Genomic DNA, 16273 nt, shown 5'->3' with positions numbered 1-16273 from the left:
GATTTTGAGATGTGCCTTGTATTTGGTAATGTTTTTGATATAACTTTAAAAAAAACATTCCAATAATATTTCGTTTAAATTCAAAGCTGAAATTAAGTGAACAAGTTAAATGTCAATGGCGGCCATTACTATAATTTAATTTAGTCGCTATTTTATTAAAAAAGGTGAGATAAACTGAAGTGATATTTGAAAAATTAAATTGCTAATTACATAGTTTTGATAAAAAAGTATTTTTCTAATAATATTTTGGAATTTACTAGTTTTAGTATAAAATACAGTTTGTCTATGAAATATATCAGGTTTGTGTTGGAACGAAATATTAAATTCATACGAATTTTAAACAATTTCATTTAATTGCTTGAAATTAAATGAAATATAATGTATTTATTAGCTTATTTTTAAGCAATAATAATTACTTTATGTGTTTTATAATTTGGATTAATATCTGGTGGGTGTGACAAACGAATTTAAATAATTTTTGACACGTTAGGATAGAACTGTCAAGGTGACATAATTTTTGGCGGGGAATCGTTCCCTAAAACATTTTTTTTTGTCTTATAGCATTTTGTGCAATAAGTTTTAGTTAATTTTAATCATTTATTCACAAATCAATTTAAAGATTTTATTAGAAATTATCTAAATAAAAAATATAATCAATTTTTTTTTAATGATTTTTAGTTTTTTTTTTAAATAATAAACCATAAATCATGGCTGAATGCGACAAATGCCTTTGCCTTTCTTTTGACATTTGACCTACAGATGATATTTTTTTAAATCATTTATTATAGAAATTGTTTATGAAAAAACTTTAATTATGAATTATATTTTCAAAACGCAATATAAAGTATTTTAGTGCCATTTTTTTAAAGATTTTTTACTTAGTATTTATTTTTAAGTAATATTTATTCAGAAATCAATATGAGAATAGTTTTCAAAATAAGTTCTACGCAGAAATAGATTTTTTCGAAGGAACGAAATTTTATGCACACATTTAAAATTAATATTTAGTTAATTTAGTAATAATTTTGTCTTTTTTTGACATTTATTTAGATATCTTTTTTAAATCCTAAAATATAAATAATTGATTAGATATGATCAAAATTTGCCGCCATTTTATAAATTTTCCTAAAATTGGATATTTTTAACTTGTTTTCATCCGCGCGGAAATCCGAAATCGGATTTAATTTTTGAATTTATTCTTTAAATACAAACATACAAATTTTCCCTCTTTATATTATTAGCAAAGATTATATCGAGGGGTGAAAGGCTATTTGTTTTAAGCGACATTTTTGGCGATATTGACTTATATATATTCAGAATCAGAAAAATTCCCTGATTTTGAATATATATCGACGCTGGAAAGCATAAACGCTGTAACCCTTATAGCAACCTTTACAGGGTTACAGCGTTTATGCTTTCCAGCGTCGATATAAGTCAATATCGCAAAAAATGTCGCTTAAATCAAATAGCCTTTCACCCCTCGATATGTAATAAATTCGAATGTCATACCTACCGTCTATAAACAAGGATAATTATATATATTACTATGCGTGCGCAATAACGTGATACGTGTCATATAAAAAATTGTCATTTGATAAATACAAATAAATCGAATATTTGTAGCAAATATAATTTAATAAGGAATTATAAAATATTTATATGAGCATAGATAATGGTATAAAAGATAAAAAAAAACATGACAGCAACAGTAGGAAAAGAACATTTTGACGTTGACATGAGGGCGCTACTGTGCTGGTATATTTCGTTTGACTTATGTCCACCGGTTCAGATGTCCATGTTATGTTTAACTATTATGACAATTTTCTGTAATATATTGGATCCTATTTAGCGATTTAATTTTCTTCTTATTACTTGACAATATTTTTGTATGAACGATGACGTCATTTAAGTTAGTTATCATGTTATTGCGGTCGTGTTGTACTAATTTTTATATGCCATTTTTAGATATACGAATACGAGATTAATTGATAGTTGTAAATAATATAGTTTATAATACACTCGCGTACAAAAATAATTGAAAAAAAGATCCAAGTACCAGTATTTTTATATGAATTTTTTATGCATTTACTTAGGCTATGAGGTTTAACAATAGACCAAATTTTTACAGTATTAATATTCTAGTAATATTTTATTTAACCATTAAGTAACTTAGATATAGTGCGACTATATCTGGTCCGGTGAGTGGCGCTACTATCGCGGTTCTGTCAGAGAATATGTCAAACTTACTTAGTAATGAATAGCAAGCGGCCATATGAATTCGCCGAAATGGCGAAGCGATCGCTGCCCATAGACATTCGCAATTGCAGATGCGTTGCCTACCCTCAATCGACGGAGAAGCACAAAAAGAAAATATTTAACTTTCCTATGCATCTCCTCCATTAAATCCACCTCACCTTCCCATCCTTATAAAAAAGGGGTGGGAAGGGAAAGAGGACTAAAATTAGGTCTAATATAATATAAAAGAAAAAATTACAAGACAGTTATATTGCTGACACTTTTTTTAATATTCACATGGTGACGCTAGTGTGCTATGGTTAATTTATTTTGACTTGCCCACCGGGTCAGATAACTTTGTCGATCTATATTTAATCTATAGATGGACTGTTTCATACAAGTTTGACGTCTTATGTCATTTTGCATTGTAAATGACAACATTATGACAATTTGTCTCGAGAAAAGTTCTCAGGAGGCCTTATTTTTAGCCGACTTCAAAAAGAAGGAGGTTATCAATTCAACTGTATTTTTTTTATGTGTTACCGCGAAACTCCGCCCCTGGTGGTCCGATTTTGATAAAAAATATTTTAAACGAAAGGAAGTGCTTGCAGATGGGTCCCATTTTTTTTTAAATAATTACAAGACTAGTAGATTTTTAATTTAGCTTCGAAATTTGTTGCGAAAATTAGGGACGTTTTAGCTTTCAGCGCTTAGTAGACTAAACGACCTTTACAATTTAAGACACGAAATGCTAATCTTTAACTGAACAATATTAAAAACAACGAACGACACTTCCTTACCATATCCTCTCATTGTACCTTAAGATAAATTTAGTTCTCTCTCTTCCATTTTAATAAAACAAGGATGGGAAGCTGAATAGTTCAGTATTCGGATAAGAAATTGACGTATCGGTTGCACGATTTATTCCAGATTACAATTGTATGTACCTACATGTACAGAAAGGGGACATGTAGATGAATTTGTTGAGGTAGGAGACATATAGGAAGGATAATATCTATGCATGTCCCCTTCTGATGTACTGCATGGTTAAGTATTCTGATATACTAATATTGTGAGATAAATTGCCCGGTGAGAGGCGCTGCTGTCGCAGTTAGTTCTGTCAGAAAATATGTCAAAGACATAGGCATATTTATATAAAACAAAATATACGACAAGACAGCTACTGTACAATAAGGATCTTGTGACACTGTTTTCATTTAGAGCCTATCGGGTCAAATAATTTAGTAGGTTTATAAAAGAAAAAGCTTAACAGTAGGACAAGTCGTTTGACAATTTTTTGACATTGACAGAACGGCGCTAGTGTGCAGTAATAATTTAGTTTGACTTGTACCCACCGGGTTAGATAAGTTTGTCGGACTATGAAGCATTTGTTAACTTGAGGCAGTCTATGGTCGCGTGGATCGTAACCATTGATAATGAAAGACTTGACGATAATACTCTAATTATTGTTGTATGTAAACTGTAACCCTCCAAATAAACTATTAAATGAATTTTTGTATGAGTATTGTGTAAATACATTTTTTTATTAAAACTATTGTCGTTTTCTTTTTTTTATTACCTTATTTTCTAATAATAGACAATAATCTCTAATTGTTAAAACACAAAGAAATATGTCGGTAGATAGAAAAATTGCAATGGGCGGGTAGAATAAAAAAAAACAGAATTCAAAATAGAACGTTTATTTTACTATTATTTATTAAAAAAAACTTAAAATAATTATTTACAAGATAATTAAAACTAAAGTGATAGTAACAATAAAAATTATGTTAGACAAAGAAATTATTTATACCTTATCACAATATAGGAAATCCGTTAATATAAAACTTGTCAATAGTACGGACATGTATTTGACGACAAATGTCAATAGTAAAGAAGCTCAACTGAGAACAGAACACAAGTTACGATTGGTTAATTAGGCAGTAGTGGGCAGTAGAAGATCGTCCTTCTTACCGGCTGGTGGTCGGAGTTTTCACTCCAATAATATAATTTAGAGAAGTGATAATTATTTTTAAACGCTTGAAGTCGATTTGACTTACATAAAATAATCGTGGGTATTAAGTAATATAAAATGTAGGAAAACATACTAATGGTTTTTAAAAATTAAAATATCAAGTGATTGGTTATATTTCGTGTTTTATTTGACTTTAAAGAGTTTAAGACGCCATCTTGGCTGCTGCGGCCGCGGCGGCGGCTGCTGCTTTCTTCTTGACGGCGAGCGCGGTGCGTTGCTTGGCTTGGATCTTTGCCTTTTGACTCTTTGATAGTTTTCGTTTCTTATTTGCCTCGTTTACAGCTGCTAAAAGTCAATAAGTAAATTGATTATTAATACTAACTGTTTTATTTTAAAATTTTCATTAAATCAATTACATCTTTGTGCAAATTAAATTTTCTAAGCTCGAATAATGACCCCACAAAAGGGGTCCAGACTAACCTAAAAACTAAGTTAAGTCTGAAATTACATTGTGGCTGAATTTTAATAGTAAGTTTTCTTTGTACGATTTTAAAGCATTGATCTCTATAAATGGAGTGGCTATAAGAGGTAGAATTTTGTGCCTATTTGATTTTTGCCATTTTAACACTTATGGTAGCGGTGTTGTGGATTCGTACTTATAATATAGAATGAATTGAATATTATAATATATAACGTAACAAAATGAGTCGTGTTTAAATCAGAACGAAACAAAAGTTGTTATTTTCAAGAAATTGCTTATCCTTTTTTAGAGATAAGTGTTTTAAAAGAAGAAATTAAAAGGAACATCGACCAAATAGACCAATATTGAAAAAATTAACGATGGATCGATCTGAAGGATAGATAGATTCTTACCAGCTGACATGGCTTGCCTGTTGGCGGCCGTGCGCGCAAGCTCGCCGAGCGTGTTCGCGAGCGCGGCGCCGAGTCGTGAGCAATCTGAACGAGCGGCGGAGTGCGCCCGTAGCGCTAGTGTCGCTAATCTGAAATGAAAAGTTTTTACACAATATATATATTATAATATCACTAGTTTTAGCTCGCGAGTTCATCTGCGTGTAATAAAAAAAAACAAATACATCTATGAAAATGCTTCAAAATTACTAGGCTACATTTATTACTTAACTTTTTAATTCCGTGCAGATTAAGTCGAAACTATCTAAAAGATATAGTCCGAAAGAAAATGCTTCTTATTAAAAGAAAAAAACTTTTGGTCCAAGTAGACATAAAAAAACATTTTTTATTAGTTACCTTCCAGCCAGATCCTGTTGATCTGTGTCCGGATCGCAGGCGACTGTGGTTGTGTTCTTTCCCTTCACAGTGACGGCCATCTGAGACCAACGAAACTGTTTGATACATATAAAATTATACACATATCAAAATAAAGTAATAAGATTACTTTGATTTTTTTATATTAAACACATAATATAATATGCAAACAAGCAAGTGACCACGTGTTTTGCTGATATAGTGAAGCAACCGCTGCCCATAGACATCCGTAATTGCAGATACATTGCCTATCTTTAATCGACGGAGGAGGGGACGTACAGAAAGAGAAGATTACTCTTTCCTATGAGTCCCGTCCTTCGTCAAATGCAATTCCCCTTGCCCATTCTTTCATGATAATGATGTTTTCACTGTATCTAAATAAAGAGTTGTTAAAAAAATACTCCACAAATACAGTTATACATTTTTGACCGCCGCTTCGCTGATTGTTATAAAAGAGTATGTTTTATCCTCAAATATCATCATCAGCTCACTATTTGTCCCCGATGAGGGTCTCGGAGCCAACCCTAAGTTCGAGGTGACTAGGCCATAGTCAATGCTGGCCCAGTGCGAGTTGAATTCACACATATCTTTGAATTTATTTGATTCAAGAATGTCGGATAAATGTACATATATGTAAATCGAAAAATCGTTGGTACATGCTGGGATTCGAACCCAAGACCTGCAGATTACAAATCAAGTGACCTCTAAACCACATTTTTAAATATTCCCAAAAAATTTCGTACTTATTTCTCTTACAGCTGTTACCTTTAATTGTCTAGTAACTGTCATAAGTATCAAGATTGTTTTAAATCTAATCTGGTTACTCACCTTAAAGCTCTGCGGACAGATTCCGAAGAGATATCTCTCGAGTGTAACTTTCATTTCATCTGCAAACACCAGCGCGGCACCGTCACTTAACTGTGAATAAATTCATTTAGAGACTATACAATAGCGGTAGAGTGGGCATTTAGCTGCATAAATGCAGAAGACACTACTAGCTTCCTTTAATAACTATGTATCGATGAGCAAGCAAACAAAGTAACGAGCAAGGGGTCACTTGAATTCAACTAAAGTGACCGCTGCTCAAACACCCTAATTTGGAGATGCGTTGTTTACCTTTAATCGACAAAAGACACTACAGATAGACGATATTTCTCTTTCCTATGAGTCTCTTTCTTTCCCTTCTTTATAAGAAAAGGGTGGCAAGGGGAAGATGACTAAAATTAGTCCTCCGGCACCACGCTCATCAGACTGTACGCGGAATTACTTCCACTTGACGTCTGTCTTCTGTGTGGTCGTGGTATTGCACCCGGCGATTCGTGCAAAAGATGTTATTACGGGCTCTACCACAGTTAACCTCTCTTTCCCATCATATTCTTATAAGGAAAGGTAGGCAACGCAATCTTTTAACTTATTACAGACTAGCTGTCGCCCACGACTCCGTCCGCACGGTATAAAATAAAAAGTAGCCTATTTGTTCTTCCAGAATATTATCTACATTTATGTCCAATTTTATCAAGATCCGTTGAGCCGTTCTGAAGATACCTTCAAACAAACAACCATCCAAACATTCGCATTTATAATATTAGTAAGATTAGGCAACGGACATTATTACCAATATGAGTTGGCCGCTTATTTGTTACTTTGTATTTAAAAAAAAATGTCTGGTGAATAGTTCGTTAGTATATTTCTAAATTCAAGTTTTATGTAATATTAACTTTTAGTCTGTGCTTCCCGGATTTAAAATGTAAACGCGTATCTGTTTCGCATCATAAAGTTAACATTGAACAAACATGTAGATTCTCATTTATCAATATCCGTTCATGGAGGTCAACTAAATACGTTGGATATGTGTGAAACATTTCATTTTGTTCATGAACAGAAAGATTTTTTATCTATCTATATATATAAAAGAAAGTCGTGTTAGTTACACTATTTATAACTCAAGAACGGCTGAATCGATTTTACTGAAAATTGGTGGGCAGGTAGCTTAGAACCAGGAAACGGACATAGGATAATTTTTACCCCGTTTTCTATTTATCTATTTTTTTATTCCGCGCGGACGGAGTCGCGGGTAAAAGCTAGTATATATAAAAGAAAGTCGTGTTAGTTACACTATTTATAACTCAAGAACGGCTGAATCGCTTTTACTGAAAATTGGTGGGCAGGTAGCTTAGAACCAGGAAACGGACATAGGATCATTTTTACCCCGTTTTCTATTTTATAGTCCGCGCGGACGGTGTCGCGGGTAAAAGCTAGTTATTTATAAAAAAGCCTATATGGCAACATTTTCTTTATGTTTTTTTTTTCTTCTTTATCTGTAATGATTTTGCGTGCAATGGCGCCATAAAGTTTGTAATGTCGAAGTTTAAAATGTTTGTAAAAAAAAAAATTATAATAAAACTAACAAACGAGGTTATGTTCTAAAAAAAATATAGTGTTCCTGAAACCAAAATCTTCAAAGTGTTTCTAACCGGAGGGCAAAGAAACATACATCTGAGCAAAGGCCCTATCTGTTCTGTATTGCTTAATTATAATTTGTTTGATTTTTTTTTTGATTATGTATATTAACTTTTCGTGTCCTTAGTTTTAACTATATAAGTGAACTTTAAATGTTAATTTCTTTTCAATTTTTTAATTATATTGTAAGTGTTGTAATGTCTTTGAACGGATTAAATGTCTTATAATTAAAGACAATAGTAGATAACCAACAGTTAATTGTAGAATAAATCAAAAATTGAACTTTAAAATTGAACTTTTCTAATGTCTCTTTTTAATGTAATCTTACTAATATTATAAATGGGAAATTTTAGATGGATGAATGTTTATTTGAAGGTATCTCCGGAACGTCTCAACGGATCTTGATGAAATTTTGCACAGATGTAGAACATAGTATGGAAGAACACATAGGCTACTTATTAACTTATTATGTTTTTTTTAATTCCACCCGGACGGAGTCACGGGCGACAGCAAGTGAAACAAGATGAATGTAACAAGTTCTAGAATTTCGTTCTTGATTTGTTTTGGATTCCATTTCTTTTGATTTTAAAATAGAAAACAAACATATTTTGCATTAATATAATATAATTTAAAAAAATAATCTATGTTCTATTTTATAGACTCAGTAACATAAATATAAATAATACCAATCTTTATCTATTAACCATTGCTTTTAAATAATATTATTAATTGAAAATGAAAATGAAAAATGAAAATGAAAATGAAAAATGAAAATGAAAATGAAAAATAATTTATTGCAATCCAAAAAATTAAGTTTAAGTTTACATTGAACAGTTAAGCAAAGAAACTTTATGGATACAAAAGGGTTGCTTTATAAGAATTGATCAGTACCCTCGCACTAGGCGTAGCCTGTATCGCGAGGATCCTGCTCTTAAGTTTTATCAGAGATCTGTTAGACGGCAACAGATTAACTAAGGAAACCAAAAGTGCCATTTGTCTTAAAAGTAAAGTTAAATCATTAATACAAAATAAATAGTAATAAACTCAATTCACTATTTTAAGAATATTCTCTATGTCCTCGTACGTCATTTTCAACAACCACGATTTCAATTTTATTTTGGCTTTATATACCGAGTCTCGCTTAATGTCGCATTTTCCTAAGATTATGTTATAAATATATGGGCCTAAGAAATGCATAAAACGTTGGGCAAACGAAGAGTTAACCCTCGGTATAGGCACCTTAAACTTTCGCTTTGCAAGAAAATTTTGGCGAGTGGTATTTTTTGTTATAGCTTTATGCTGTAATATAGTTGTTCTTAACATAAAAATTTTCCGCACACTGAGCACCCCGGCCTCTGAATACAAAGCAAAAGTCGGGAATCTTTTTCTACGATTGAGTAACACCTTTAACACCGCTCTTTGCGCTCTCTCTAGCTCGAGCATGGCGGTCATAGCAGATCCTCCCCACGAAGTAATACAGTAAGCGATTATGGATTCGCATAGCGCCGTATACACTATTAGAGCAATTTTAGGGTCGGCAGCATCGCGGATACGATACATAATATGTGTTAGTTTACGAACTTTGGCAGCTACTCCAGATATATGCATATTGTAAGACAATTTGTCATCAACAATAACACCAAGATACCTAATGCTGTGCACTTGCTCTATTACGGGACAGTTACATAAGCTGGAATTGTTACACTCCGAATGAATTTTTAAATTTATTTGAGATTTCGGCTCCGAAGATTTGGTTTTGTGGAAACATAAAAGTTTCGTTTTATTTATGTTAAGGGTTAAAAGGTTATTATTTAACCATTCTACTGCTCTCTTAACACCTATTTCTGCTCTTTGCGAAGTATCAGACCATGAGTCGCCTTCAAAAATGAGGGCAGTGTCATCAGCGTAACAGATGATATTCGTATGAGTGTTATCCATGACACTAAGCAGATCATTGACATAAATTATGAAGAGAGTGGGGCCCAAGACACTACCCTGTGGGACGCCGAAGGTTATTGGTAGTTTTTTACTAATTAGCTCATCAATTTTAATAATTTGAAATCTATCAGTCAGGTAAGAACGAAACCATTCTAACGCCAAACCTCTGATGCCAGAGTATTCAAGTTTCTTTAATAGTATCGGGACGGAGACGGTATCGAATGCTTTAGCGAGGTCAAGAAACACAGCAATACAATTTCTTTTGTCATCTATAATAGAGGAGATTTTATTTGTTAAGTGCAATAGTGAATACTAGTCTTCTCAATATCCATTAATGCTATATTTTGGAATCACTCCAGCGGCTTTTACGCACTCGAAAATTTGGCGCAATTCTACATGAGTCAACAAAGGATGTATAATGCTATCCAAACTTTATAACAGACAGCTGAAAACCAGCGCAGGGACAGTTTAGTCAGTCCTTGCTTCGCTGAGCAAGCTTCCTTTTGCCACACGATTGTACCAAGTTTGTGCCTTGTGTGTTTTATATTCTTTGTGTCGCATTAAATGTTTTTTTCTTTCGTTTTTTGAATATACAGATTACAAGTTTAATTATGTAGAATGAAGGGCATACCATTTCGTTTTCCTTTACCCGTATTAGGCATAACTAACACGGATTCGAATTAAATAGTACTTCGTACACTTCGGAAGTTTAGCCGCTAAGTGAATTACGTAATACATTGTCATAGAGGTTTGAAGTGCGCGACGCCGAAATTTCTTCTATTATCGCCAAAGACAGTCCTTCGCAATCAATTTGTCACGATCAGCGTGATAAAAGTAGCTGCAATTTTCAATATGACGGAGCAAATCTATACAGTTGATATGTCGCTAAACCTGTACAGACCGAATAGACGACTCGCGTCGAAGATTCAACGTTGTATGTACAGAGCGCGCGCAACGCTATTATCGCGACGCCACCATAAAATGCCAGTTTCGACGATTTTCGTTGCTATGAGTACGAAATGCCTATAATTACTCTGTGTACTACGAGCCTTCATAAAGTTTCAATCTTATAAGTTTGGTCATCGAGTCTGGAATATTGTTACTTTCAGCCAGTCGATGTCCTGTCAAAGTGTATTTTGACATTTAAATACTTTTTCGACTTCAACCATTTTTTTTTATTTTATCACTAAATTTGTGTGTATTTTATTAATGATACTGGCTATATTGCACGTTAACGAATTTTTTTTTTTTGTATACAGAATTATAACTCTCGATTAATTTTAACAAATAATTTTCCAGCCAATTAGAAAGTTGCATCACGTTGAAGTTTGTGGTGGTAAAAGTTTAGTGTTTAGATTTCCATTTTGTCATAAAAAATGAATACATTCAGTAGATAAGAAACGGAAAAAACAGTGGATCAATATTAAAGTCTTTGAAGTTATGGTTGATTTTTATTTTTTTTTACAATATTTTAACTCATGCTTTAAGCCATTTTAATGCATAAATTTATCAAAGTATACTTAGCAATGTACAAAGCTTTATTTTACAAGGTCCAGTGCATGCATGCGCAATTTTTTAAACTTGTTATTGTTGTTGTTGCATCTTATTTATGGATGATCTTCAGTTAAATTTAAACAGTATCTATTATGGACTTATGCAACAGTGGCTTTTGATTAAAAATAAAAAAAACAAAAACTTCCCTCAATGTTTACAAAACAGAATTCTAAATTTAAAATTTTAAATCGTGAATAACAAGAAATTGGTTGTTTATGTTTTGTATTGCATTTGTTAAATACTACAAAAGCTTGTCTGTGATGCGCTCGAATACGTTTTAGTAATCGAGTGTTTATTTCTCCAGGTGATGTACTAACGGTGCGTTCCGAAACCTCTGGCAATTCGCCAAGAACAAGATTATTATTTATATCCAGATTCATAAGTGCGAGTTTACTTCGCAGACGGCAATAAAAGATATCCTCGATTTATGTTGATAAATAAATTGAACGCGATGATTTCTGAACGCATCTGTCAAGATGGCGTCGTTATCTGATAGGTGATTATGAATGAGTTAATTAAAGTGTTGGTGTTGTTACAAATGAGAACTTCCTCACCTTTGGGTAGTTTTTTCGTCGAAAACAGTGAGCTTAGCAAAAATATTTGTGACAATCGCCATCGTCAATTATCTCAAAATTAGTATGAGATTTATGGCGTATTCTACGACCATTAGAGCGATGCACAAATTATAATAACAATTTTTTTCGTTGATTATTTTATGGCGACAATCAAAATTATTGGTGCTCTGCTCACAGAACGACTTTCTTACAATGAAAGAAATCCGTTATGTTTTCTTACTGACGTAACAGCCGTAGAAATAAAATCTGAACAAAAAATTACTTCGTGAAATAATTATTTATTGTTTTTACTTTCCTTATTTTTATACACGAATTTATTCTCTGTACCCATGTTTACTAAATCAGTTCATGGTGATGTTGTAAACTGTTTTATTGTTACGTTTTAGGATGTCATTAAATGAAATATGTTTATGTTCGACACAACGAGACGGCTGACTTACTCGCAATTTGTCATTCAACTTTATGTCGAATGTTAACGTAATAAATGACTTTATTTCACTTAGGGCTGTCGATTTACGATCGCAAATACGGGTAATACAGTTAAGCATATTCCAACGAAATGTTTTATTAGAACAATTTTGCAATGGTTTTAAATACGTTTAGAACTTTGTTATTTTAATGAAAGATGCGACGAAGCGACTGTGTTTCATAATTGAGGTTATATTCTACACAAAAAAAGCGGGAAATGTAAATTATACGCGGGTATATAGAATTATTTTCGTGCTTTTTATCGCGGGCAGACGATATTATAGTTTCTGTAATAAATTAGACTCGGTAGATGATTTTATGACTGTCAGAATTGTCCACTTTGTGTAGAGGTTTTTGATTATTAGAGACTTGTCATAGAGACGATGCCAAGACGTATATTCGGGTGTGTTCACATTAAGGGGAATGTTGATGGTGAAGATTAATACCCGACTGACTCAGAAGGCTGATTTTCGCACGTATGTATGTCAGTTCCGTTGTGACATAATGTCACTTAAGCGACGGAATCTATTTTCATGAGTGAAATGTCATTCAGTTATATTACCATAGTTGTCTTAGGGGTAATGTCGGGGTTTTTGCTTTTTAAATAAATAAATCAAATAGTATTTTTTTAATAAACTACCTGTAAGATCGGGTAATTTTCATATCTTCTTATTTTCTGACGAAAGATAAATGAAATTGACGTTAACATAGCCATTTATCTTTCAATTAAATTTGAATATCTTCGTATATATTCTTACGATCATCTAACGTAAATTATTAGGTATTTAAATGACTCTATTAACAACATTGTGTGGGCTACGACTGAATGTCAGTTACCAAATCATTTTGCTATTGCGAGCAAAAATATGGATTTCAAATTCAATAACACATATTTTCATCGTATTATTTCTTAATTCTCTTTAATAAAAAACAGAGACAACTATAAATATGTTTAATGGATGTGTTAAAACAGTGGACTTTTTTTATATTATACCTTATTACCTTATAATATAAACATATTACAAAGGTAACGAGCAAGCGGTCACATGAATTTATGGAAATGGCGAAGCAATCGCTGCTCATGGACGGAGGAGGATGCATTTCTATGCGTTCCCTCCACCGCCAAATCGATAGCTAAGTGCAAAACAATATGAAGTAGCGCTGTGATCTTTCACTTTATAGGTTCATTTTAGAGGTTCACACAAACTTTGGTACGGTTAGTACTTAAATAAAAATCTATTCATATTCTTTAAAATTTAGAACAACATAATTATAAATGCAAATGTTTTTCTTTTTTTTTACGTTAACGTGAGTCACTTGTCATCGCATATTATTGTGGGAAATTAAACATTCATAATCTAGCAACACTTGTCTTACAAGTTTTGCCAAAAGTACGTGCGTCACTACACGCAGTTTTTTTGTTTGTTAAATAATAAAAATGTATTTTTATTTTTTTATTGTCCATGACATAAATGTGTACTAAATACACATTAGTAGATAACCTAGATAATATATTGTTGAAGATTCGTCCCAATGTTCGAGTTTTAATAGATGGAAAAAGACGGAGAAATTATGACTGCACAATAAGTAATGGCGACCTTGGCGTAATTTATTTAGTCAAACGAACGGTTATTAAAACATTCTTAATTCGTGTACTGATGAATTAAGGCAAGCGTGATTTTTATCTAAGTAATGGAGACACGTCGCAGGATGGCAGTACGTGGCGAAGGATAGGGAACATTGGAGAAAGTTGGAGGAGGCTTTTACCCGCCACCCGCCAGGGATCCATACAGGTATAAAAAAAATTGTATAAAGAATAAGTTAACATAACTGTAAGTCAATGTATGGAATTATATAAAGCTAAATAAATAAATAATTAAATAAACGGAGACACGGGAGTGTAAGTATTGTTTGGTATCATTATTTTGTTTTGGGTCTCTTTTGGACAAACTTTCTAACGGATAGCTCATAGTTATCAAGATTCTAGAAGTCTACAGTTATTAATGAAACAGATTATAGATTAATTTTTGCCTTTAGTGGCAGATACAGATGTAAATTATGAAATGATAGGGCTTGATTCAATTTTCTTAGATCGACAAAAAATGTAACTGTCAGTTTAGCAAAGAATAAAAGTTGCTGGGAGATTAATTAAATTGAACAAATAAAAATTGAGACTATATTTTATCTTACCTTTGGTGTACTTTTCGTTTCTGGTAAGTGAGTTTTATTGTCTTGTGATAACTTTGCCTCGGTCATCCACAAAAATAATAAAAATGTCAACACAGTAAGTTTTCGTAAATTTTTCTTCTTAAATGCCATTTTAAAAATATTAAACACTTAATATTCTTAAAATTATGTGGTAATAAATATAATTTTTTTAATTTCTATTTGCGCGTAAATTGATTTTTTTGAAGTTTAAAATGGCGGGAAATTTCAGTTGTCAAACCCCAGTGGCGGGCTCCAGTGAACTGGAAATGTAAATGCACAGACTGCAAGACGGTATTTATTTTTAGATTTTATCGAAGGAACAGTAATAACAGAATCGACGTCACATGTAAAATGTATAACACTAGTTTTATTGATTCAGGCATTTCAACGCGTTTCCGAACTTAATACTGATTGACAAATGACTGTAGTATTTCTTTTGATCTATTTTTTTTAATGAAGATATAGAGTAAAAGGTTAATGTTGACTTTGAGAGTTTTGAAAACAAATTAACACTGGCAGTTTTTATTTTTTTTATTATTTTTAGTATGTTTTTTTTTGTTAATGGCTTTCCGTGATTTGTTTATGTTGTTTTTAGTAAGTGCGTGCTGTTACTAATTATTTTTTAATTTCGAACATAGTAAAGTAGGTTTAGAAATTGTAAGCCGAATTTAAAAGTGTGAACCTTTACGCATCAATGTGCCATTTTTATAAATAAAATATTAATTTAATTTATCATACACGTGCCATCAAATAATTTTGATTTTGTGATTATTGGGAAGTAATGAGATTGAATGTGGATGGCTATAAAGGTAGAGGAAGACCAAAGGAAGTATGGATGGATTGTGCGAAAGAGGATATGCGTAACAAGGGGGTAAATTCAGATATGACGGCTAATAGAGATGTATAGAGGAGTACATACTGTGCCAACCCTACATAGGGATAAGGGCAGGTTGATGATGATTATTGGGAACATTCCGTTGGCCTATAATTCGTCTTTTTTTTCACAGTGCATAATAATTTTTTCGTTATTGGTTCGCTATCTCTGGTCCTAATATATTTAAAACGAGATCGCTATCTTTGTGTTCCAAGATTAGTTTGAAAGCTACAGTGCTATTTTCGTATTTACTTTTTTGTGTTTTAGGAGTTTTTTATTACTCGTCTTTTTCAAGTTCAAACGCGCTACACTGCTATGTTTATTGTTTCTTTACAATTTACTATACGTTACAGTAGGAACACTTTTGTTTGTTTTTTTTACCCGTTTTATACATACTGAGATAACGGGAAAAGTTTTGTATTTGTGTTTTATTGCGGAAAAAAACTATCTCGAAATTTCTATGTGTTTTGACAATTTTTGGGTTTGTTTGGCGTTGTGAAAGGGGGCTAGACGGAAAAAATTCTTACGAAAAGTTGTCACGACACTTTTTGCTATAGTAAGCTATTGTAAGCTGTGCGGCGTCGCATGTTTCTCTGTCTGTCTCTCTCTCTCTTATAGAAAGCAAGCCGGATATTTTCATTTCTATTTCGCATTGAACAGTGTGGTGTCGCGATTTAAAAAAAAAAATATTATAATTCCTTCACT

At 32.4% G+C, this 16273-nt stretch overlaps 1 protein-coding gene across 3 annotated transcripts; it reads right to left on the bottom strand.

The window, feature by feature from the left end:
* Positions 1–4308: 4308 nt before the first annotated feature.
* On the bottom strand, positions 4309–14785 carry LOC106715359. Of its 3 annotated transcripts, none has more exons than XM_014508639.2 (5): positions 14677–14785; positions 6320–6409; positions 5474–5568; positions 5081–5208; positions 4309–4552 (listed from the first exon to the last, which is right to left on the bottom strand). In XM_014508639.2, exons 1-5 carry the CDS (start codon positions 14740–14742, stop codon positions 4410–4412), a joined length of 522 nt encoding a protein of 173 aa, XP_014364125.2. In that variant the 5' UTR covers positions 14743–14785; the 3' UTR covers positions 4309–4409. The 3 variants fall into 3 exon arrangements, with proteins under 3 accessions (XP_014364125.2, XP_014364126.2, XP_014364127.2); XM_014508640.2 differs by having other exon boundaries at positions 4309–4549; XM_014508641.2 differs by having other exon boundaries at positions 5474–5553.
* Positions 14786–16273: the final 1488 nt, after the last annotated feature.

This window comes from Papilio machaon, chromosome 28 (assembly GCF_912999745.1).
Source record: "Papilio machaon chromosome 28, ilPapMach1.1, whole genome shotgun sequence".
Classification (NCBI taxonomy): domain Eukaryota; kingdom Metazoa; phylum Arthropoda; class Insecta; order Lepidoptera; family Papilionidae; genus Papilio; species Papilio machaon.
The sequence above is the reverse complement of the archived record's forward strand: the minus strand, read 5'-3'. Positions and strand labels throughout refer to the sequence as shown.

Excerpts from the sequence above, each read along its gene's own strand:
- LOC106715359 (XM_014508639.2), bottom strand. The coding sequence starts at position 14,742 with ATGACCGAGGCAAAGTTATCACAAGACAATAAAACTCACTTACCAGAA. Across the intron at positions 6,410-14,676 it reads AAACGAAAAGTACACCAAAG|TTAAGTGACGGTGCCGCGCT; the intron begins GTAAGATAAAAT and ends ATTTATTCACAG. Across the intron at positions 4,553-5,080 it reads CAGGCAAGCCATGTCAGCTG|CAGCTGTAAACGAGGCAAAT; the intron begins GTAAGAATCTAT and ends ATTGACTTTTAG.